Genomic DNA, 24,371 nt, shown 5'->3' on the forward strand with positions numbered 1-24,371 from the left:
ACGTGTGGCAGTCTTAACGAAGATCTACTTTTAGATTTTTGAGAACCTCCATACCGATTTCTACAAAGGCTAAACAAGTTTACATTTCCCACAGTGTTAGAGGGATCCTCTTTCCCAACACCCTCTCCAGTGTTCATTATTTTCTTAATGTCTGTCACTCAGACTGGAGTGAGATGGAACTTAAGTGTGCTTCTGATTTGCATTTTCTTTATGTCTAACCATGTTGAACATTTTTCTTTAATTTTTTTGTTGTTATTATAAAGGTGATGTACAGAAGGGTTAGTTATGTAAGTCAGGTAAAACATACATTTCTTTTTGGATAACATTACCCCTTCCCTAGCTCTTAATTTTTGTTTTTTGTTTGTTTTTTGTTTTGTTTTGTTTTGGTACTGGTCCTGGTGCTTCAACTCAGGGTTTGCGCACTTTCCCTGAAACTTTTTGCTCAAGGCTAATAGTGCTCAACCACTTCAGCCACAGCTCCACTTTCAGCTTTTTGGTGGTTTATTGTAGATAAAGGATTCATGGACTTTCCTGTGTAGGCTGGCTTAGAATGGGAATCCTAAGATCTCAACCCTCCTGAGTAACTAGAATTACAGATGTGAATCACCAGCACCCAAATAACAATGTTGAACATTTCATGTTTCTATTAGCTATATTTCTTTCTTTTTTTTTTTCTTTTTTTCTTTTTTGTTGTCAGTCATTGGGCTTGAACTCTGGGCCTGGGTGCTATCCCTGAGTTTTTCAGCTCAAAGTGAGTGAGCACTCTACCACTTGAGCCACAGTACCACTTCCAGTTTTCTGGTGTTTAATTGGAGATAAGAGTCTCATGAACTTTCCTGTCTGGGCTGGCTTTGAACAGTGATCCTCAGATCTCAGCCTCCTGAGTAGCTAGGATTACAGGTGTGAGCCACCAGGGTGCCTGGCTCTGATACTCTTATCTCCAATTCACCATCAGAAAACTGAAGTGGTGCAGTGGCTCAAGTGGTAGAGCGCTCACACGCCTTGAGCTGAAGAGCTCAGGGACAGTGTCCAGGCCTAGAGTTCAAGCCCCACAACCAACAACAACAAAAAAAGTCTCACTGACTTTCCATCCCTTGGCTTTGAACCACAATCCTCAGATCTCAGCCTCCTGAGTAGCTAGGATTACAGGCGTGAGCCACCAGTGCCAGGCTGAATTTCTTTTTTTTTTTTTTGTCGGTCGTGGGGCCTGAACTTTGGGCCTGGGCACTGTCTCTCAGCTCTTCAGCTGAAGGCTAGCATTCTACCACTTGAGCCTCAGCCCCACTTCCAGCTTTTTCTGCTTATGTGGTGCAGAGGAATCGAACCCAGGGCCTCAGGCATGCAAGGCAAGCGCTCTACCACTGAGCCAACTTCCCAGCCCCTGTATTTCTTCTTGAGAGAACTATCTGTCCAGCTCACTTGCCCATTTATTGATCAGATTGTTTTCTTGTTGCTTAGTATGTGTATATTAATTAGTTTCTTTCTGCTGTGTATGCGTGCTTAATTTTTTTAGGTTTATGTACATTCCAGATATTGGCCTTTTATCTATTGAATAATTAGTGTAGATTATAATATTTATTATAGTATTTGTAATATGCAATATTCTACCACTATTATTTATGATATGATTTGTTTTGATATAGGGCCTTGTTCTATACCCTAGAATGACCTAAAATTCTTAACACTATTATCATTATTTTTGTTTGTTTTTATACAGTCTTATTATGTATCACACGCTGACCTCCTGTCTCAGCCTTCCATGTGCTGAAGCTATAGGAACACGCTATCATGTCTGGCTATTGTATATATTTATTTGGCCTCATTAATTTCTCCTACTATTTAATGCAGTAGCATTCTTACTGCTGCAGTTGTTTGGGGCTTTAAAGGGAGAGTTGTTGCAAGTACAAGGGTTTAAATTCAGATGACACTTATGAGTTGAGCAATGCTTTCAGCCTGGCTTTTTGCTGGATAAATGAGCTGGAATCTTAGGGACTTTTCTTCTCACGATGGCTTCAAACCACAACCTTCTGAATCATAGCCTCTTGAGTAGTTAGGATCAAAAGCATGAGCCACCAGCACCTAGCTTTCTTTGTTTTTAAGTAGAGATAAATATGTGAGAGAAGGAGGGGAATGTCTTAATGGTAGAGTACGTGCCTAGCATGTTTGAGGCTCTGGGTTTAATTCACCCAGCATGATAAAAACATATACAAAAAATTTGTTTGAAGTAAATGTGAGGTTACATTCTTACTTATTGAACAGTCTTCAGGCCAAAAAATGTTTAGAATTAGCCTCTTTAAAAGGTAACAAGCTGGGCACCAACGGCTCACACCTGTAATCCTAACTACTCAGGAGGCTGAGATCTGAGGATCGCGGTTCAAAGCTAGCCTGGGCAGGAAAGTCTTATTTCTAATAACCACCAGAAACTTGGAAGTGGCACTGTTGTTCAAGTGGTAGAACATTAGCTTTGAGCTTAAGAGCTGAGGGACAGCACCCACACCCAGATTTCAAGCCCCACAGTGACTGACCAAAAAAAGGTAACAATTTTGTACCAAATTTCATCAACTCTGAAATGGTCAGAATTTATTTAAAACATAGCACTCTATTATTTTTTCTAGTGAAGTAGGCTTTTTATTTCATTATTTTTCATATTTGGCTATAAAATTGCACAATTTTGACTTGTGTCAAGATTTCTTACAATTTGAGTCTGTGAACCTTACAACCTAAGAACTCTGAAACAAGAGCAACATGTAGTCATTATGTGAGGTTTAAATTAGCTTAGTGTCCCTTTATTATTCCTGATCTCCAAATTTACAGGAAATGGACTACCAGGCACCATTTACATTGCCTTCTTTGATACTTTTGTCTGTATCCTTCTGTTTGTTATTTTGGTATTAAAAAGTTTAACTACACCAGGTGCCAGTGGCTCATGCTTGTAACCTTAGCTACTCAGGAGGCTTGAGATCTGAGGATCCCACTTCAAAGCCAGCGTAGGCAAGAAGGTCTGTGAGACTCATCTCCAACCACCCACCAGATAACCAAAACTGGTACTGTGGCTCAAGTGGTAGAGCATTAGCCTTGAGCTGAAGAGCTCAAGGACAACACCCAGGCCCAGAGTTCAAGACCCACAACCAACAACAACAACAAAAATCATCTCCCATACATTACCCAATTACAATTTGAAATTAAGTATCAGTTCAAAAAATAAACGGGTATGAAAAATACAGACAATATATATGCAATGTTAACTTGTTATCTCTAGACTATAAAATTAGAAAGTAGCTGGGTACTGGTGGCTCATGCCTGTAATCCTGCTATGCAGGAGGCTGGAATCTGAGGATCACAGTTCAAAGCCAGCCCAGAGAGAAAACCCCATGAGACTCTTATCTCCAATAAACTACTCAGAAAAAAGCCAGAAGTGGCACTGTGGCTCAAGGGTAGAGTGCTAACCTTGAGCAAAAGAAGTTTAGGGACAGCACCCTGAATTTAAGTCCCAGAAAAACAAACAAACAGAAGCCAGCTTGACCCTTATTGCTTCTGTTTTCCATGTTTTAAAATTAGAAAAAAAAAAAAAAAAAAACTGCAAGCCAGAGATTAGTGTCTATAATTCTAGCTACTCAGAAGGCTAAGATCTGAGAATTGAGATGTGAATCCAGCCTGGGAAAAAATCATTATGAGATACTTGTCTACAATTAACCAGCAAAACAACTGAACTGGAGGCTTGACTCTAGTGGTAGAATGCCAGCCATAAGCGAAACAGCCACCAAAGGAGAGTAAAGGCCTGTAATTCAAGGTCCAGTACAGGCAGCATTAGAGGTAGGGTTGCTACCTAATTAATGCAAGGCCCTAAGGTCAAACTCCATAAAAAAAGAAGCTTTAGTTTCATCTTTAATACAAGGAGTAAATTATTACAGAACACTATTTAATAGTGTGTTCCTTTTTCCAAGTAAGTACTCGTGACAATTAGATCAACTTTTCCACTGAAAGAAAAACCATAAAACATGCCCAAGATTTCTACTTTTAAAATGATATTAGGGAATTGAAATTAAAATATATTTTCAGTTACCTATCCAGGGCTTCCTTGAAATATTTCCTCTGGACATCAAACTGAAATACTGTACGTTCACAATCAGTTGAGGCATTATCACTACCCCCATGTTTCTTCAGGAAAGCATCAAATCCATTCTCATCTGGGTATTTCAAACTACCCATGAATACCACTAAGTGAAAAGAAGAACAGAAATTCACATAACACAAATAAATAGACAGTATTTTTATTGTCAAAGATAAACTTTTACATGTGTAGAAAACTAGAAGAAAATAAACCAAACATCATAACAATGATTATGTCTGATTAAAACTTACTCTTTATTATTGATATTTTTATAACATTCTATAATAGTCATATGCTATTTTTATCTTAAGAAAAATCAAGCATTTAGTTTTTAGAGAAAGACATAGAATTTATTTATAAAAAGGTTAAAGTTAAACATAAGCATAAATTAAACTGCTACTATAAAAAGTCTTAGGTTAGAAGTTTACTCTCAATAGCTAAGAAAATATCAAAAATGATCAATTCACAAAAGCAAATAGGGACTAAGTTTTTGCAACTGTGTTAATACCAACATCAATTTTATTTAGGTATACTCATAAAATAATCAAATAGAAACTGTTCATAAAATAGAAACAAAGTTTCTATTTTGTTTTGTTTTTATACTAAACATGCCTTTTCATTTTCTGTATTTCTGATGCTCTGACATGTTTGGGCTTTGTTTTTTTGAGTAATACCACCCCAACAAAGACTACTGAATCCTACAGAATATTTCCTAATCTGTTGACTTAACCATACCTGAACAATGATTATATAAATAAGTATATATTATATTATATATAATATAGCATAGAGTATATATATATATTATATATACTATATTTTTAAAATAAATTATAGATATACTTTTTTTTTTTCCCAATCCGGGCTTGAACTCAGGGTCTGAGTACTATCCCTGAGCTCATCAGCTTAAGGCAAGAATTCTACCACTTGAACCACAGCTCCACTTCTGGCTTTTTGGCAATTAATTAGAAATAAGAATCTCATGGACTTTCCTGCCTAAACTGTCTTCAAACTGTGATCCTCAGATCTATCTTCCACCTCCTGAGTAGTTAGGATTACAGGTGTAATCCTACCAGTACCTAGCTATGAGTATATATTTTAAAACAGGTTTCATTCTAATCTTCCCTCTCTTCCTATGCTATTTGTAAATAACAATTTTCTTTTTAATTTCTTATCTTGTTAAATATACTTCTATCCAACCAACTACTATCTTTGAAATAAAATTATACAAACTTTAAAGAGTAAGAATGCTACACCAGGGAATGATAATTTACAAGATCTTACTGTGGGGCTGGGAAGGTGGCTCAGTGGTAGAGTGCTTGCCTTGCATGCTCGAGGCCCTGGCTTCAATTCCTCAGCACCACATAAGCAAAAAGAAAAAAGCCGAAAGTGGTGCTGTGGCTCAAGTGGTAGAGCGCTAGCCTTGAGCTGAAGAGCTGAGGGACAGCGCCCAGGTCCAGAGTTCAGGCCCCATGACCGGACCCAAAAAAAAAAAAAAAAAAGATCTTACTGTGCTCCAAAAAGTGTGCCAGCCCGGGCAGGTCATCTGGATCAGCAAAACTCCCAACTCCAACACAAAGAGCTGCTGCAGACTGGAGTAGGTAGAACACATACAAATAGTAGAGTCAGTCTTAAAGGAATGTTGTCAGCACCTCATCTTAAGGATTCATTTGGAGATGGAAGTTTACCAATAGAAACTAACAAAATTCTTTCCCTGAGAATCAGGAGGAGCAGCAAAGTGAAACTCACCAGAACTGTGTCAGTTTCACCCTGCTGCTCCTCCACTTGCCATCCTGCCAAATGCTGACCAGGTGCAGACCTAAGGAAAAAAGCAGAAACAGACAGAAACAAAGGGAAGAGGGACTGGCCAAACACCTAATTATCATTTCATGAATGAATTCTAAACCAAGTTTATACCTGAAGTATTTACATTTTGGAATTAACATATTGATGGATTAAAGATCTCGTAAGAAAGCTGTGTTTAGTAACTCAGTTACTTTCAAGTTATTTTCAATATGCGATTCAATTTTGTATTATTGAAAAAGTAAAATAACATTTTAGAAAATAATCTAACAAAAATAGCAAATGGTTTAAATATAAAAATCTTTAGGTATTAAAAACTATAGAACTAGACTTTAATAAAAAAAGGTTTCATTTAATTTTTTCTTTTAATTATATATGTGTATATATATGTATAAATATATACATACACACTATATATATATATATATACACACATATATATATTCTCAGTATAAATTCTCCCAATACTTTGGGAAAATCAGTTTTTAACGAAATAAATGGCCAAGAAACATACCAGTCTTAAATGACCAGGGCATATCACTCAGTCATTATAAATTAAAAGACACACACACACACACCACACACATACATAACACACACACACACACACACACACACACACACACACACACAGAAAAATGGTCAATTTTGCCGGGCACTGGTGGCTCACACCTGTAATCCTAGCTACTCAGAAGGCTGAGATCTGAGGATCATGGTTCAAAGCCAGCAGGGGAAAGAATGTCCATGAAGACTCTTATCTCCAATTAACCAACAAAAAGTGGGAAGTGGTTCTGTGGCTCAAGTGGTAGAGGGCTTGTCTTGAGCTGAAGAGCCCAGGGACAGTGCCCATGCCTAGAGTCCAACCCCCCAACAAAACAAAAGAAAAAGTGGTCAATTTGGATATTTGAATAGGAAGGTAAACATTAACTTTTCCTAATTTTATAAATACAAATTTTAACAGGACTAATTCACTTAGTGAAACAAATTGCTCTGTTAAATGTTATCCCCTTAGGAAAAAAAATAGCATGAAGAAAATGAAAAGTATGTTTTGGAACCAAACAGCCTTACTTGGTAGTAAGTCCATTTTTTTTTTTAAAGACTTAGGCACATACACTCAATTAAAACATGTGGAAATATCCACTACTTCAAACCACAGTCTAACCTGTTCTGTGATGTTTAATAGATGCCTAACCTGCATTCAGGTCCAACTACCCCATAAAGATTTCTTGTCTCGACCAGCAGGGTTGAAGACATTTTTGAATAAGTTGACTTAAACCACAGTCTATCAGTCAGCTTTGACCACAGCAAAAACAGGCTCTGCGATTGCTAGAAAAGAAATTCATACTTGAGAACTTTCTGCCCAAGAAATTCATACTTGAGAAAGTCATACTTGAGAATTGAATTACAAAAGCTCTGAGTAATTCATATTTCTGTATATAATATACTTAATTTCAATCTTGTTAATTTATCAAACTTCAGATCAAGAAAAACTTTTGGGAAGAAGAAAATAGGAGGGTGATCAAAAAGATGCTTCAGAAAAGTGTTTAACTACTTAGTTAACCTATACCACTTTAAAGTCACCTCTTACCTAGTCTATTTCCCCTTTCTGGAGACACTTATCTCATTCACTAAATATAAACAATTTTCAACTGACACAATCATTCATTGCTTCTGAATCAAAATGACTCGATCTATTCATATTACAAATGTTTATCAGTTAATATAAAATTAAGACTAGTTCAAAACATGGGGGGAAAAACTTCTTACAGACAGAAAGAAATTACTTATAGATACAAAGAAAGAGAAACTTATGGAAACTTATACTCAGTTAAGAAGTAAGGGACTGGGAAGGTGGCTCAGTGGTAGAGTGCTTGCCTTGCATGTATGAGGCCCTGGGTTCGATTCCTCAGCACCACATAAGCAGAAAAAGCTGGAAGTGGCGCAGTGGCTCAAGTGGTAGAGTGCTAGCCTTGAGCTGAAGAGCTGAGGGACAGTGCCCAGGCCCAGAGTTCAGGCCCCACGACCGACAAAAAAAAAGAAAAAAAAAGAAAAAAAAAGAATAAAAGTCATCCTTGCAGTAAAAATTAGAACTCAAATTATATAATCTTATTTAAGAAATGGGAAATAAGCAAAAATGACAGAAAATAAAAAGCCTAAGACCATCCACAAAGAGAAGGACAGATTTCCTAATTATCCATGTTCTTTGTACCTTAAAGAGAGTGTGGGTGTGGGTATTTGTGTGTGTGTGTGTGTGTGTGTGTGTGTCTACCACTACTGGGCTTGCACTCAAGGCCTGTGAGCTATCCTTTAGCTTCTTTGCTCAAGGCTGGAACTCTACCACTTGAGCTCCACTTCAGCTTTTTGGTGGTTAACTGGAGATAAGAGTTTCACAGACTTTCCTGCCCAGACTGGTTTCAAGCCATGATTTTCAGATCTCAGCCTCCTGAGTATCTAGTATTACAGGCATAAGCCACTAGTACCTGGCTCCACTTTTAACTTTTATATCATCTTCCTTTCCATTATTGTTATATTTGGAATTAGAACTATTTTAAATTAAGTGAATTTACCAATTATTAATTTGCTTTTATTAAAAACTTTATTGTACAGACTATCAAGTGACATATATACATGTGCATATATATACACACATATATATACACACATATATACAAATTTGTACATATATACATATATATATACACACACACACACACACACACTTTTCAATATTTTTGAATCCCAATTCTAAAGCTTTCCAAGTTTATACTACTTGTTCTACCATACCACATAAAAACAGGCATCATTTAAGCTGGACACTGATGGCTCATGCCTGTAATCCTACTCAAGAGGCTGAGATCTGAGGATTGCGGTTTGAAGCCAGCAGGAAAGTCCATGAAACTCTTATCTCCAATTAATCACAGAAAAAGCTTGAAGTGATGCTGTAGGTTCAAGTGGTAGTGCTACCCTTGAGCAAAAGATGCTCAGGGACAGTGCCTAGGCCCAGAGTTCAAGTCCCAGGACTGGCAAAGAAAAAGAAAAAGAAAAAAAAAGGTGTCATTCAACATCTAAGAAAAAGGCTTCTTAAAAACATGACTCAAGCCAGGCATTGGTGGCTGACACCTGTAATCCTAGCTACTCAGGAGGCTGGGATCTGAGGATTATGGCTCGAAGCCAGGGGGAGGAAAGCCCATGAGACTCATCTCTAATTAATCACCAAAAAGACAGAAGTGAAGCTATGGTTCAAGTAGTAGAGCACTAGCCTTCAGCAAAAAAGTTCAGGGACAGTGCCCAGGCCCTTGAGTTCCCCAAGATCAGCAAGCAAACACACACATGCGTGCACACGCACATGCACATGTGTGCGCGCACACTGTAAACACATACATACACACAAAACTCAATCCCCCACACCCACCCCAAAAACTTAAAGAACTGGTACAATCTTTCTTTTAAAAAAAGAATCATTGTCAGAGGATTTATTTAAAAACATTGATTCTCTTTCCCTTCTTAGCCATGAGGTAAACAGCTCTGCTCTATCACATGTTCCTATCATGATATTCTGCCTCAACATAGGTTCAAAACTAGACTGAAACCTCCAAAATACATGTACATTATCCTTCTGTGTAAAAATCTTTTAAAAGGGCTGGGAATGTGGGTAAGTGGTAAGTGCTTGCCTGGGTTCGATTCCTAGTAACCACATAAACAGAAAACGCCAGAAGTGGCACTGTGGCTCAAGTAGTAGAGTGCTAGCCTTGAGCAAAAGCAGCTCAGGGACAGTGCCCAGGCCCTGAGTTCAAGCCCCAGGACTGGGGGAAAAAAATCTTTGAAAGTAACAAAAAAAAATTTTTTTTAAGATAGGAGAAGTGGCATTTGCCTATGATGCTAGTGGGGGGGGAGGGGGGTGAAGTACAAAAATTAGCCTAAACTGTCTCAAAAGAGAAAAGGGAAAACTAGGTGTGATGGCATACACCTGTTACTCAATAATCAGGAGGTAAAGATAAAAGGATCTAGAGTTCAACACCAAACTAGGCTACACTGTGAGGCCTTGTCTCAGTGAAACAACAAAATTACCACGTAAGGCACTTTCACATTTTTGAGGGATGAACAATTTGACAAAGTTTAGTCCTTTTTCTTTTTTGGGTGGTATTGCAGTTTAAACTACAGAGCAAGTGCTCTGCTACTTGAGCCATATCTCCAGTCCTTTTGCTATTAGATTATTTAGACTTAAATCCTACCTAAGGTCTATTTAAACTTAGTTCCTCCTATCACATAGCTGAGTAGACAGGCACATACCACCACACCTTGCTTGTGGAGAAGAGCTCTAACTCTGTGCTCAGACTAGCCTCAAATTGTAATGCTCTTGATCATCATTTCCTAAATGAGCCACTGCACTCAGCTAAACTTTTAGTCTTATCTGACTATAAATCCAGTCTATATGGACTACGCCTATAATCCCAGCATACAGGATTAACATGTTGAATGTATTATCAATACTCAAGAAATCCATTTTTAATGAATTATAATTTACTTAATAATGAATGGCCTCTGAGATGCCTCTAAATTATTATCCTCCAATATGGGGTCCTTACTACAAAATGGAGGCATTTTTCAAGGTATCGTAAGGGAAATTCTCCCTATCAAGACCTATAAATCTATTCACTGTTATTATATATTAAACTACACTAATTAAGCTTTTCCAGTGCAATTGTCTTAACACTGAGACTTTCTCAAGAAAAAAAACCAAATCAATTACCTAATAAAAATTACCTATATAGTAACACTTAGATTTCCTAGATCTCCAAGTCCAAATGAAGATGCTAAACTAGCTTCAATTTTTTTTTGGGGGGGGGGGTCAGTTGTAGGTTTGAACTTGAGGCATGGCCACTGTACTGAGCTCTTCTGCTCAAGACTAGCACTCTAACACTTGAGCCACAGTGCCACTTTCAGTTTTCTGCTGGTTAATTGGAGATAAGAGTCTCATAGACTTTTCTGCCTGGGCTAGCTTTGAATTCTGATTCTCAGATCTCAGTCTCCTGAATAGCTAAGATAACAGATGTGAGCCACCAATGCTTGGCTTAGCTTCATTCTTTTCTTCTTTCTCCAATCTCTACAGGGAAAATATAGTTCTTCTTTATCTATCCTAGGCTAAAAATTATGCAGATCTTTACCTCTTGGCATGTTTTTGAAATATGTATATACACAAATATAAATATTACTACTAATTAAGAGGTTATGGATAATTTATATTTTTTCTTTATAACCCATTAACTTATAAAAACAGATATTTATTTATTATTTTTATAACCAGAGCAAAATGTTTTCAAAATAGAATTCTTAAACCTTTACCAAAGATCAAAAGCTATATTTCTTTTTCCATTAAAAGATAAATCATAATTTCAGTAATTTTCCTACAGAATTTCTCAAACTAGAAAAAAATGTAGACATGACTCGCACCTGTTTTTCAGTGGTTTTCTTTCTAGCTTCTGCTCTCTCATCCAATTCTTCCAATTCATTATCCTCAGCATCAAGATCATCATCATCATCATGTTCACCATCATCAAATTCTTCTTCATCATCAAAACCCTCTTCATCATCATCTTCTATCTCAGCCCCAGAATCTTCATCATCATCATCATCATCATCATCATCATCTTCGTCGTCATCTTCCTCCTCCTCCTCTTCATCATCTGTTGTATTTCCTGTTTTACCTTCCATATTACTTAGATCTGAAATCAAAAGTGCCTGCAAGCCATTCCGTAATTTGATGTATCTGGAAAAAAAATATTTTGATTCAGCTATTCATTACGAGTAATGAGCTTAGTAATTTTTTTAAAGCACACATATAAATAGACACACCAAACCAACACTATAATACTCTCCACCTTATCTGCAATTTCAGTTAATCACAGTCAACCATAGTCCAAAAATATTAATTCCTAAATTTCAAATTGTAGTCAGTTAGTAGCTATCTTATGTGATGGACTTGTGGCATTATAATATTTGTGTTCAAGTAGCATTTTACTTAACAATGAATGATCACTAAAGTACAAGAGTAGAGATAATAATTGGGATATGCCAAAGAGAAGCCATAAAAATGTTTTCTCAAGTGAAAAGGTAAAAGTTCTCAACCTCCACAGGAAAAGTGAAGGTGTGGCACAAGGGATAGAATACTAGCCTAGAAGAATAAGCCAAATGAGAGTGTGAGGCCCTGAATTCAGGCACCAGTACTGGCGCGCGCGCACACGCGCACGCACACACACACACACACACACACACACACACACACACACACACACACACACACACACACACACACACACACACACACACACACACACACACGGAAAGGAAAGGGAAAGGAAAGGAGAAAGGAAGAATATTAAATCTATATTATATACTACTCATGGTTTCAAGTATCGATTTGCTGGTCCTAAAGAGGGACTGCACTGTAAACTAATCAAACTGGTTTATCTGGGGGAGGAGATAAACCTTAAAAGCTAATCAGTTTCTCAATAGCTAGAGGGAAACTATTTCACCATTTGTTTGTATTCTCTGAATTCTAAACTATATAAATATATTTACATTTTTTGTTTCTTTTTTATTGTAAAGCTGATGCGGATAGGGGTTACAGTTGCATAAGGTAATGAGTACATTTCTTTTAGAACAGTGTTACCACCTCCCTTGGTTTCTCCTTTCTTTCCCTCCCCACCTCTAGTCTTTTCCCTGCAAGTTGTAAAGTTCATTTCCAACAGTGTCCAGGGAGTATCACTGTTGCATTGGTTCACCCTTTGTCCCACCGTTTCTGTGACTCCCTTCTCCCCAAGTCAGATAAACTAAAAACGTTTTTAAGAGGTGAAGATGTTCAGTGGTAGAATGCTTGAAGCACTAGGTTTCTATCTCAAAAACAACAAAAGTTAGGCGTGATGGCACATACCTGAAGTCCCAGCACTCAGGGTCATGAATTTCAGGCCACCTTTGCCTACATAGCAAGCTTCTGTCCCAAACTTAACAGGAAAAAAAAATCCCCAAACACAAGTGTTGGAAGTTCAGCACACAAAACAACCACACCACTTAGTGTAGAAATAAATAAATAAAGACTTAGCTTAGAAGAAACATCTCTCAACAAGCAGTGTGTTAAGAGTTAAATAACATTAACTTAAACCCTGTTAACTTGATTTTCTAATGTGTTTGACTTTTTAACCAAAGCTCTGTCTTTTTTGACTGAAGAAATGGTTACATCTCCAAGAAAACTTAAATCCTACAAAATTCTTACTTAGTAAAAACTATTATGGCAGTTAGATAAGTTGGTGCCTATTACAACCTGCCCACTTATGCTATTTTTATATATTAATTCAATAAGCACCTATTTAACACCTTTATCAGATACCTTGCGACCTTAGAATAAAAGCATAAAAACCATAGTCAACACCAGACAATGCTAGTAATGAGATAATCAAACCAGCACAAACAGAATGATAGAGGTAAACAGAAATGTTTTAGAAGAAGGAAGCAGTCAGTTAAAGCCTCTGAAACACGATACACTTTAGTCAAGTAAAAAAGATTAAATAAAAAAGTACCTGAGAATAACATTAAGAAAGAAAAGGATGGAAGAATGCCTCAAGACAGCAAACTTAACATATGGATTTATCTCCTTTCCATATCAAAAATTACATTTGAATGATTAAAATAAAAAGTAGGAGGGATTGGTTTGGGAATAAAATCATTTGAGTTGAGAGTCAGAAAGGTTATCAGAAATTAGTATATGCAATTTGTCCTGACTGATACACAAAGCAGAGAAAAACCACAGATAAGGTATGGTACCTCCCTTAAAAAAAAAAGCCTGGAAAAAGTCTAAACTCCAGATCAATTAAAGAAAGGGGAGCTTCAGAATAATTAAAAGTTTAGTATTAACCAAACTGAAAACATCCTGGCAAAATAGAAAAAGTGGTATATACATGGTGGAACATAATTCAGAATCAAGCTACAATAATTTATTTATTTATTGCTGGTCCTGAGGCTTGAACACAGGATCTGGGCACTATCCCTGAACTTTTTCACACTAAGGCTAACACTCTACCCACTTGAGCCATAGCTCCACTTATGGCTTTCTGGTGGTTTACAGGAGATTAAGAGTCTTACAAAATTTCCTGCCCAGGCTGGTTCTGAACCATAATCCTCCTATCTCAGCTAGGATTACAGGGGTAAGCCACTGGCACTCAGCTACAATGGTCAACACAGTGAGTAAAAACATCAAATCATAAAAGATTGTGTTATATAAACATAATTGATATGAAGCCAAAAAAACAAGTACAAGTAAATAGTATATTGTGTGTGTGTGTGTGTGTGTGTGTGTGTGTGTGTGTGTGAGAGAGAGAGAGAGAGAGAGAGAGAGAGAGAGAGAGAGAGAGAGAGAACTTTCTAGAGCAAAACAATAACGAAAAAGTATCAAAATAGTTTTTTGGAGTGGAAGGACAACAAAGAAAAAGGATAAGGTAACAAAGAAACAGGAAAAGATTCTAATTTTTAGATTTGTTACATACCACTTATGTAACAGTTGCCTATTTTGCATATATCAAAGGTATCAGTCTTAAAATATTTTTGAATGTAACTAAAAATTTTCAGGTCATATCCTTGATACCAAATAATCATCTGTGGAAAAACAGAACACACCATGACAAAATATGAGTTTTTGGCATAAGGACTGCTAACATGAAGGCAATTAAGATTCAGCAGTTACAGTGAAGATCTGTACCCTGTATGTGCCTAAACATAGAACATAAATTTACAAAGACAAAAGATATTCTATACTAACCCCTTGCTAGCAGGAACACTGAAGACAATGTTAGACCTTCATTGGACTCCAGACAGCACCAGAGAAATCTACATTAACATGCTTAGATAGCCTTTGCCATTTCTTTCCACAAGTTGCCGACTCTAGAGTCAAAATCCTTTCAACTGTCATCTGCCAGTTTTGTAAAAATTTACTACTCACACTGTTGGAGATGTTATATAATCTGAAATTAATTCAAAATCAACAGTTTAAAAATTACTCATAAGCTAGGAAGCTCAGTGGTAGAGTGCTTGCTTCGCATGCATGAGGCCCTGGGTTCAATTCTTCAGCACCACATAAGCAGAAAAAAGCCGAAAGTGGTGCTATGGCTCAAGTGGTTGGGCGCTACCTTGAGCTGAAGAGCTGAGGGACAGTACCCAGGCCCAGAGTTCAGGTTCCACAACCAACAAAAAAATAAAAATAAAAGTTATTCATATAAATATATAAAGCACATGTTAATAAACTTTTATATTGTCAATAAATATATATGTTTTTCTCTTGCCCAACTTTTGTTTCATTACAAGGTCTGTTACAACTAAGTGCTTCCAAGGGTTGAAAGAAAATTGTTTCCCTCCTACACAACAGTACTGGGGGACAAGTGAAAAATCAACAGATTTTCAGAAGGCTGAGATGAGAGGACCACAATTCAAAGCCAGCCTGGGCAAAAAAGTCCATGACACTATCTCCAATTAACCACCAAAAAGCCAGAAGTAGAGTTGTGGCTCAAGTGGAAGAGCGCTAGCCTTGAGCAAAATAGCTCAAGGGACAGCGCCTAGGCCCTGAGTTCAAGCTCCGGGACCAGCCCAAAAGAAATACACATACACACATACACATACACACACACACATGTACATATTTTCCAAGAATATAAATATTTTTTTCAGAAATAAATTCTAAGATGAATATTAGAGAGGCAAAATATTAAGAGAAGCAATGTTTTAGTCCATTTTGTGCTGATATTACAAAATACCTGATTCACAATCAGAAAAAAAAATTATTTAGTTATGATATGGCACTGACAACGATATCTGGTGAAGGTCTTTTAGCTATGTCACAACATGGAAAATGGCATCATATCAGTGTATCAGAGAGTAGATATGGTGAGAGAGAAAGCAAGAAGCAAAAGGAAGGAAAGCTAGGCTCACTTTTTCCTAACAGTCCCCTCTCAGGAGAATATATTATTTTCTTTCTTTTTTTTTTTTTTGCTTATGTGGTGCTAGGGAATCGAACCCAGGGCCTCATGCATGCAAGGCAAGCGCTCTACCATTGAGCCACCTTCCCAGCCCCTATATTATTTTCTTTATATTAAAGCACCAACCCACAGGGTGCCAGTTGCTCACACCTGTAATCCTAGCTGCTCAGGAGGCTGAGATCTGAGGACTGTGGTTCAAAGCCAGCCCAAGCAGAAAAGTCAGTGAAATTCTTATCTCCAATTAATCATCAAAATGCTCGAAACAGATGTGGGGCTCAAATGGCAGAGTGCTAGCTAGCCTTGAGCAAAAGAGCTCAGACACAGTGCCCAGGCCCTAAATTCAATCCCTAGAACTAGCACAAAGAAGAAAAAAAGAAGAAGGGGGGGAGGGGGGCGGAAAAGCACCAACTACTCATTTGTTTTCTTATTAAAATAAGCCAACCTTCTGTCAACAAGCCACTTTTAGCTACTAAAATTTAAAACCACATTTAAGAGCTTATGTATATGTACTTAGATTTGGAAATACTTAAAACCACAAAGTGGTAATAAAGATATGACAAGTTACACAATTATCCCTTAAGTTCCTGTGCTTTCCACCTAAAAAGACTTAGCATACCCTATCCAAACTTAACAATTTAAGGCTAGAATCTTAGTCATTAATTATTACATATCGGGAACTTCAGCTACCTTTAGTTAAGGTATCTACTTAGCTACCTACTTACCTACCTTTAACTTTAAATCAATAAAAACCATTCTGCCCACTAAAGCAGGAAAAAAAAAATCTAATCTCTATTAGAAGTGAGGAGAGGTAGAGGGGAAATAAAGAGGAAAATAGGTCAGAGAAGGAGGGGGAAAATGGGGGATGTTTGAATGTTAACAGTTTCTACAAATGATCAAGATTTTAAAAAAAAAAAAAAAAAACACCAAACATCAGTGGTTCACATCTGTAATACTAGCTACTCAGGAGGCTAAGATCATGGTTCAAAAGCCAATCTGGGCAGGAAAGTCTGTGAAAGTTTTATCTCCAATAACCACGAGCCAAAAGTAGAGCTGTGGCTCAAGTGAGAGAGCACTAGCCTTGAGCAAAAAAGCTCAGACAGCACCCAGGCTCTGAATTCCAGACTAGTCTATGAATCCAGCCCCAATACCAGCACGTACACACACAAAATAAGTTATGTTTTTATCATGCAACTATTCAAAAGATTTTAATGCATTTCTGAAGAAAATTTACTTTGTTAATGAGTTTGGATCTCATAATTTCTAGTTCATATAAGTCTAAGAGAATGCAAAAAAAAAAAAATAGACTTAGATTCAGGTATCAGGATAAGCCCCTAGATCAGGACAAGCCCCTAGAATTCACACCTACAAGTACATAATCATATCTTCTAAGCTCTGAGATTTTATAATCACATCATTAATGTGTTTATCTACATACAAATGAAATTAATGCATCACATAGTGAAGCATTAATCCATGGGATTTTAGTTTTTAAAAATATCAACAGCCAGGCTTGGTGGCTCACACCTATAATCCTTGCTACTCAGGAGGCTGAGATCTGAGGATCAAGGTTCAAAGCCAGCCTGGGCAGGAAAGGCTGTAGACTCTTTTCTCCAATTAACCAGGAGAAAACTGGAAGTGGCACTGTGGCTCAAGTGGTAGAGCGCTAGCCTTGAGCTGAAGAGCTGAGGGACAGCGTCCAGGCCCAGAGTTCAAGCCCCACAACCAACCAAAAAACAAAAAAAAAAATCAACAAAACTCATAGTTTTCCTATGCAATACAAAAGAAAATGTTCTGTTGTTTTCTGCTGAACAGATGCCTATGGCTTCCACTTACAAATGGGCACTCCCCTCCTAACCTATCTAAAAGTCAGCAGATGTCAATGCAGTTGAAAGCTTTTAGTAGTAAACAAAATAAACTCCCAGCAATTAGTACCATATTCAGCTGATACTTTTTCCTAAAGTATATTGGGAATTTAACGAATCACCTTGAGTCTCATCAAAATTTAGATCTCGCCTTTAATGAGCTCAGATGCTTTTTCTTTTGTTCGGTCTTGGGGTCTGAACTCTGGGCCTGGGCATTGTCCCTCACCTCTTCAGCTCAAGGCTAGCACTCTACCACTTGAGCCACAGCGCCACTTCCAGCCTTTTCTGTTTATGTGGTGCTGAGGAATAGAACCCAGGGCCTCATACATGCAAGGCAAGCCCTCTACCACTGAGCTACCTTCCCAGCCCTCTGGTCTTTTTATAAACAGTTTAAACATGGGAAGTGTTCCACACTTATTTTAGTCAATACAAACTTCCCAACATTAAGCACTGTTCAATGTTAAAATAATTTACTTTTTAAAATGCACCACTTTTGGGGCTGGGAAGGTGGCTCAGTGGTAGAGCGCTTGTCTTGCATGCATGAGGCCCTGGATTCGATTCCCCAGCACCACATAAGCAAAAAAGAGAAAAAAGCCGGAAGTGGTGCTGTGGCTCAAGTGGTAGAGCGCTAGCCTTGAGCTGAAGAGCTGAGGGACAGTGCCCAGACCCAGAGTTCAGGCCCCAGGACCGGACCCCCAAAAATAAATAAATAAATAAAATGCACCACTTTTAATCCTATCCATCTAGAATTCCACTCTTACTCAATAAAGATTTGAGTAATTGTTCACAACCTAGCGTACCTACTCCTTCCAGAAGAAAAGGGAATCAAACTTACCTGACAAACACTTCTCTAAAAAGGCACAACTGATGTTCTGGAGATATTGTCAACAATTCAAAAAGCTAAACACAAATTATACATATAGAAAAGTAAAATTCTATAGGCCATTAGGAAATACAGACTGATAAACCTTCTAAGGTATAATTTCATTATAACATTCCTTTATATAGGTCCTCTTCGGGTGCTTATTCATTCATTCAAACCATAATTATGATGGCTGTATACTGTAATGGGTCATGTATGCTAAATTCTTCAGAAATACAATGGAAGGAGGAAACCTGGGAATGTTTCATAATTACAAACACCTAAGTCCTGGAAGATAATTTTGTTTTCTGGGTTTCAGACTGTCTCATATGTTAATTTCTCATCCCAAAAATTCACCGAATTTAACTTTAGCTAAGTTTAAAGATCATTTGGTCTTCAAGTTTTCCCATCTAAAAACCTAGCCGGGGACCAGTGGCTCATGCATGTAATCCTATCTACTCAGGAGGCTGAGATCTAAAGATTATGGTTCAAAGCCAGCCCTGGCAAGAAAGCCCTTGAGACACTCATTTCCAATTAACTCCCAGAAAATCAGAAGTGGCACTGTGGCTTAAAGTGGTAGAACACTAGCCCTGAGCAATAAAGCTCAGGGACAGCACCCAGGCCCTGAGTTCAAGCCCCACGACCAACAACAACAAAAAACGTAACACAACCTTTCCTTCAAAAGCAAATAAAACTTCAGGATATAAAACAGTTAAAGGTGAAACAGATGCTTCTGAACGTCCAAGTTATTAAACAGTGCTATTTGTAATCACTATAAAAATAAGAAAGCTGAGACATAACACAATGATTTAATGAAGGCCACAAGACTGCGATGCACCATACCTAATAAGAATACCAATACCTTAAGACTTTGAGGGTAGGTATGGGAAGAAGAAAATGGGAGAGAACAAAGGAAAGGGTGACACTGACCAAAAAGCACTGCATTCTTAACCTGACATATGAAATTGTAACCCTTTTATATAACACTACTTAATAACAACACTAATTTTTTAAAAAATAAAAAGAGTACCAATACTTAGCAGGGTACTGGTGGCTCACGCCTGTAATTCTTGCTACTTAAGAGACTGAGATCTGGGGATCACAGTTAAAAGCCAGCCTGAGCAGAGACTCATATCCACAATTAGCCACCCAAAAAAGCTGGAAGTGGAGCTGTGGCTCAAGTGGTAGAGTGCTAGCCTTGGGCAAAAGCAGTTCAGTGACATGTAAGTCCCAGAGTCCAAGCAGGAGGACACCAAATAAATAAATAGACTATCATATCTGTTAAGAATACCTGTTCTGAACTGGGAGAGTGCAAAAGGGGTGACATTGTCCAAAAAGAAATGTACTCAGGACTGGGCACCAGTGGCTCACACCTGTGATTCCCTAGCTACGAGGAGGCTGAGATCTGAGGAGCCCAGGTAGGAAAGTCCATGAAACTCTTATCTCCAATTAACCACCAGAAAACCGGAAGTGGCTCTGTGGCTCAAGTGGTAGAGCATTTGCCTTGAGCTGAAGAGCTCAGAGTTCAAGCCCCATGACTGACTCAAAAAAAAAAAAATCTACTCATTACCTGACTTATGAAATGGTAACCCCTCTGTACATCACCTTTACAATAACAACAAAATAAATTTTATACCTGTTCTGTTAAGCATTATCTCCTCTGAAGTCTTGCCTAACTTTCCATGTGGAATTTCTCTCTTCCACCTTAATATATTTATCACTTCCTGCCTTATTGTATACTGGGCTTCTATAAAATTTTAGTGCCTTCTGTGGCTCAAGTGGTCGAGCGCTAGCCTTGGGCTGAAGAGCTGAGGGACAGTGCTCAGGCCCCACAACCGGACCCAAAAAACAAAACAAAAACAAAAAAAAAAAATTTTAGTGCCTTAATTTTATTATTTTTAAGTGTGTCTGTCATACTCACTACAGTGTTTACATTCCTCCCTGAAAAAAAGGGACTGTCTTAATCATCTTTTGGTATTTTGTCACCCAGAATAAAATGTTTTTTTGACCAAAGAACATTTAACCTAGATCAGCACCTGGCACACAATAGGATTTAGTAAGTATTTGTCAAATCAGTTTGCAGAAAACAAGGTCACTGAATACTACATCTAAAGAAGTTAGAATCTATTCTGACACATCAGCTATTATTAACATTACAGAGGAAAAAAGAAATGGAAGCTATTACTGAAAATTTAATTTGGAATGCAAAAACTAAGCAACTTTTTAAATCAAGTTTCAACTTGCTTATTTACATATTACCAACACAACCACATCTTTGATAAGAAAAAGAATATTTAGCTCATTGATGACTCTTCATCTCAACCCTGGAAACCTGGGGGAAATGATAGAGAACTATATTCTGTCAATCTCCAAATCTGGAGTGAAGTGAAAGCAGAAATTAGGCTGGTCTTAAACTTTTTTTTTTAATCGGTCGTGAGGCTTGAACTCTGGGCTTGGGTGCTGTCTGTACACTCTTCAGCTCTAGGTTAGCGCTCTATCACTTGAGCCACAGCATCACTTCCGGTTTTCTGGTGGTTAATTGGAGATGATAGTCTCACAGACTTTCCTGCCTGGGCTGACTTTGAACCTTGGTCCTCAGATCTCAGCCTCCTAAGTAGCTAGAATTACAGGTGTGAGCCACCGGTGTCTTAACTTTAGAACTCAGTCATCTGCGAAATGGGGAGGGAGGAGGGAGGTGGAGTTTGGAATGAAAAACATTATCTTTTTGCTTAACCACTGAAAACGTGTAAGAAATTTGGACCCACAAATCATCTGCCCTTTTTTAATTAAACATGAGCATTAAAAATCAGCAAAAGGTATTTGGAGTCAGATGGCCAGGGTTTCCCACACCAGCAGATATTTAGCTATGTAATTTTGAGCAAGAAGCAAACTCTCTGGGTCTCCCATTTCCTTAAACCTGTAAAATGAAGCTGTTGTACAGTATAAGCTCTGCTTAAAATCATGATATTCTCTACGAAATAAGCTAACAAATAAGCTAACCTGAAGAAAATATTCAAGTGGGGAATGAATCAACAATTATTAGATGGACGATTCTGTATGAACCAAAGGGAGAACACTTCAGGAAAGAAATCCTAAATACATCTACCACTCACCCAACGGAGGCCCAAGTTCTCCTGTATTTTTGGAAGAAGTCACAACAATCGGTAAGAAACAAGCCATCCCATCTAAGACTACGAATGATGCAAAGTTTTTACTGAAGACAAGCCATCCTCAAGTGACTTACAGAGAGAGAGAGAGAGAGAGAGAGAGAGAGAGCGTTTTGCCTCTTTCTCTTACAGACAGCCGAATCTTCTTGGACAGTGGTAATAGTCCCCTCTCCAAAATTAAGATCCCAAATCTGTCCGCCTTTACACCCAACACCTGCTCTCTTCTTGCTTTAGAGCTTTGGTAAATTCCTCAAAAGCTCTGCATCCCGGTGGCTCGAGGAATCACTTCCCATCCGCTCAGCTGACACACGGAAGCCCCTAACTGCCCAGGCCATCCCCCGCCCCCAACTCACTCGAGACAGCACTCAGGGGGAGAAGCGTGAGCCCTGTTGCTCTTTCAGGGGAGAAGCAGTGACCTGGGCACCAACGAGAGGCCCAAACCCCGCCCTCACCGGTATTGCTTGGGGTCGCTGGGAGACTTGACGATCTCGGGGTCTCCGGCATTACAGAGATACACCCTCCGTCCCTCCTCCTCAGATTCATCCGCTCCGGGACGGGCGGCCCGGCCGCTCTCGCCCAGCTCCTGCCCATTAGGCTGCAGGTCAGGGCAGCTGCAGGTGGATTTGGCCTTGTTCCTTCCAGGCATGGTCGGAGCAGGAAGTGGTCCGGCAGAGTCCTCTCACCAACCCCGCGCCCTGCTTCTCCCCGGCGCCGCCGCTAGCTCCCGCCCGGCCTCACACGTCCACTTCCTCCCGGTGGCCCAGACTGCAGCGACCGTGACTCTCCTCAGCATTCACCACCGAGCCGTGGCGATGGACATCCCGCTTCCCAGGGCCCAACCTCTCCTCCCACTCCTCCAGCCGCTCCTCCTCCTCCGCTTCCCAGAGGCGGCGGCGGCGGCGGCGGCCGGCGCTGGTGCTGCCGCAGCCGCTGGGGAGGACAGGCCTGAACCCTCCCCCAGCCGGGTCTCTCTCACGCCAACTTCCCTCATCCCCCGCCCTCCGGGCCGCCGGTGACGCCACGGACTCTAGCCAATCATGAGGCAAGAAAGCAGTCACGCTCACAGTAACAACCAATAGGAAGAGAGAAGAAGAAACACCAAAGGGACCAGGCCGGATTCTTGGTACACCCAGAGAGCACTTCGAAACCTAATGTGGGCGGGGCGAGGAGGGGAGACGACGAGAGCTGCGCGGAGGACGCTGGGAGCGGTGCGCCCGACTCTGTCTGTGACGTAGCCGCATAGAGTCACTAAGTAGTGCTCCGCGTCCCAGAGAAAAATATTCCCCAACAGGAAAACAGAGAAGCCAGGGGAAAAACCAAGCCCCAAAGACTTGATTCCAGTTCCCTGCCCCTCATAATCGTGGCCGAGCCTTTGACTCGGCACATTACAAAAGCAGGAAAAAGAAAAAAGAGCCTGGCGCCGGCGGCTCACACCTGTAATCCTAGCCACTCAGGAGGCTGAGATCTGAGGTTGGCACTGTTTGAAGCCAGCCCAGGCAGATAAACCTGAGAGATGTTTTGTTTTGTTTTGTTTACCATGAAGGCCATATGTATTCACATCAAGCCCTCGTAGTCAGAGATAGTATTACCATGTTACAATGGAGAAGACAATCTTGGAGATCCTCCTTGAATTGCCCAGCTCGACTTAGGCAATCAAAAGCATGGCTAGGATATGGGTTTCAGTCTGTACGACCTACGGCCAGTCCAGACAGGCGAACCTGAGAGATTCGCGCCTCCAATTAAGCACCAAAAGACGGAAGTGGAGGTGTGGCCCAAGTTCGTAGAACAACGTCCATGCGCACAAAAAGTTCAGCGACAGATCAAGCCCCAGGACCATACACCAAAAAATAAAGCAACTGACAGTAAGATACAATGTACTGATACCATGAGATCAAGCATATATAAGGAATATATATATGAACAGATGGAGAAAGACTCAAAGTGGAGAAATACATTTTTTATGAGGAAGCAGAAAAAGGATTATAAGCCATGAGCCACCGGTGTCTGGCCACAGTTTACTTTTTAAAGATGGTTTTCACTGTCTTTTTCTTTTACTTAATAGAACACCTTGATAGTAATAACCGGCAGGCCGAAGCCCGCCCAGCCACTGATGTTACATGGTCCTCTGCAGGGGGTGGGGCCTCAAGCGGCTGACGTCACCGCCCCCGGGGCGGGTTGTCAAGAGGTGTCAAGTGGTTGGACAATGGGGAGCGTGGGGGAGTGGCATGAGTGGCGGTTGAAACCGGTAGAGCCGTTGGTGTGGGGGAGGGGCTGAGCCTATATATAGGCTGCCTGTGTGTGGAGAGAGACAGTGGGGAGAAACGCTGCAAGAGCTAGGCTTGTAGGAAGGCCTGAGGCCTCTACTAGAGCAGAGTAGAAAGGCCTGTGGAGAGGCCTGCAAAGAAGCCTGCGGAGAGACCTGGGGAGAGTAGAGAGGCCTCCAGAGAAGGAGGAAGGAAAGAAAAGCCTTTCCTTTTGGAGGTCTAGGGTTTGGAGGTTTGCAGACCAACTAATAAAGGTCAGGGCTTGTAGAGTTAGTGGTCGAAG

The 24,371-nt window shown here is 39.5% G+C and overlaps 1 protein-coding gene across 1 annotated transcript in view; it reads right to left on the reverse strand.

Annotated features, from left to right (window-relative positions):
* Positions 1–22,772, reverse strand: part of Nrdc (nardilysin convertase) — a 64,330-nt gene extending 41,558 nt beyond the window's left edge. The window contains exons 1-6 of the mRNA XM_042678403.1: positions 22,277–22,772; positions 11,366–11,681; positions 7,107–7,240; positions 5,861–5,930; positions 5,622–5,703; positions 4,064–4,217 (exon numbers count right to left, since the gene is read on the reverse strand). Of these exons, the coding sequence (XP_042534337.1) occupies positions 4,064–4,217; positions 5,622–5,703; positions 5,861–5,930; positions 7,107–7,240; positions 11,366–11,681; positions 22,277–22,470 (950 nt within the window). The 5' untranslated portion in view covers positions 22,471–22,772. The remainder of the gene's footprint in view (positions 1–4,063; positions 4,218–5,621; positions 5,704–5,860; positions 5,931–7,106; positions 7,241–11,365; positions 11,682–22,276) is intronic.
* Between the last annotated feature and the right edge of the window lie 1,599 nt (positions 22,773–24,371).

The sequence above is a fragment of the Dipodomys spectabilis genome, unplaced genomic scaffold (genome assembly GCF_019054845.1).
Source record: "Dipodomys spectabilis isolate Male_0828 unplaced genomic scaffold, ASM1905484v1 ptg000002l, whole genome shotgun sequence".
NCBI lineage: Eukaryota > Metazoa > Chordata > Mammalia > Rodentia > Heteromyidae > Dipodomys > Dipodomys spectabilis.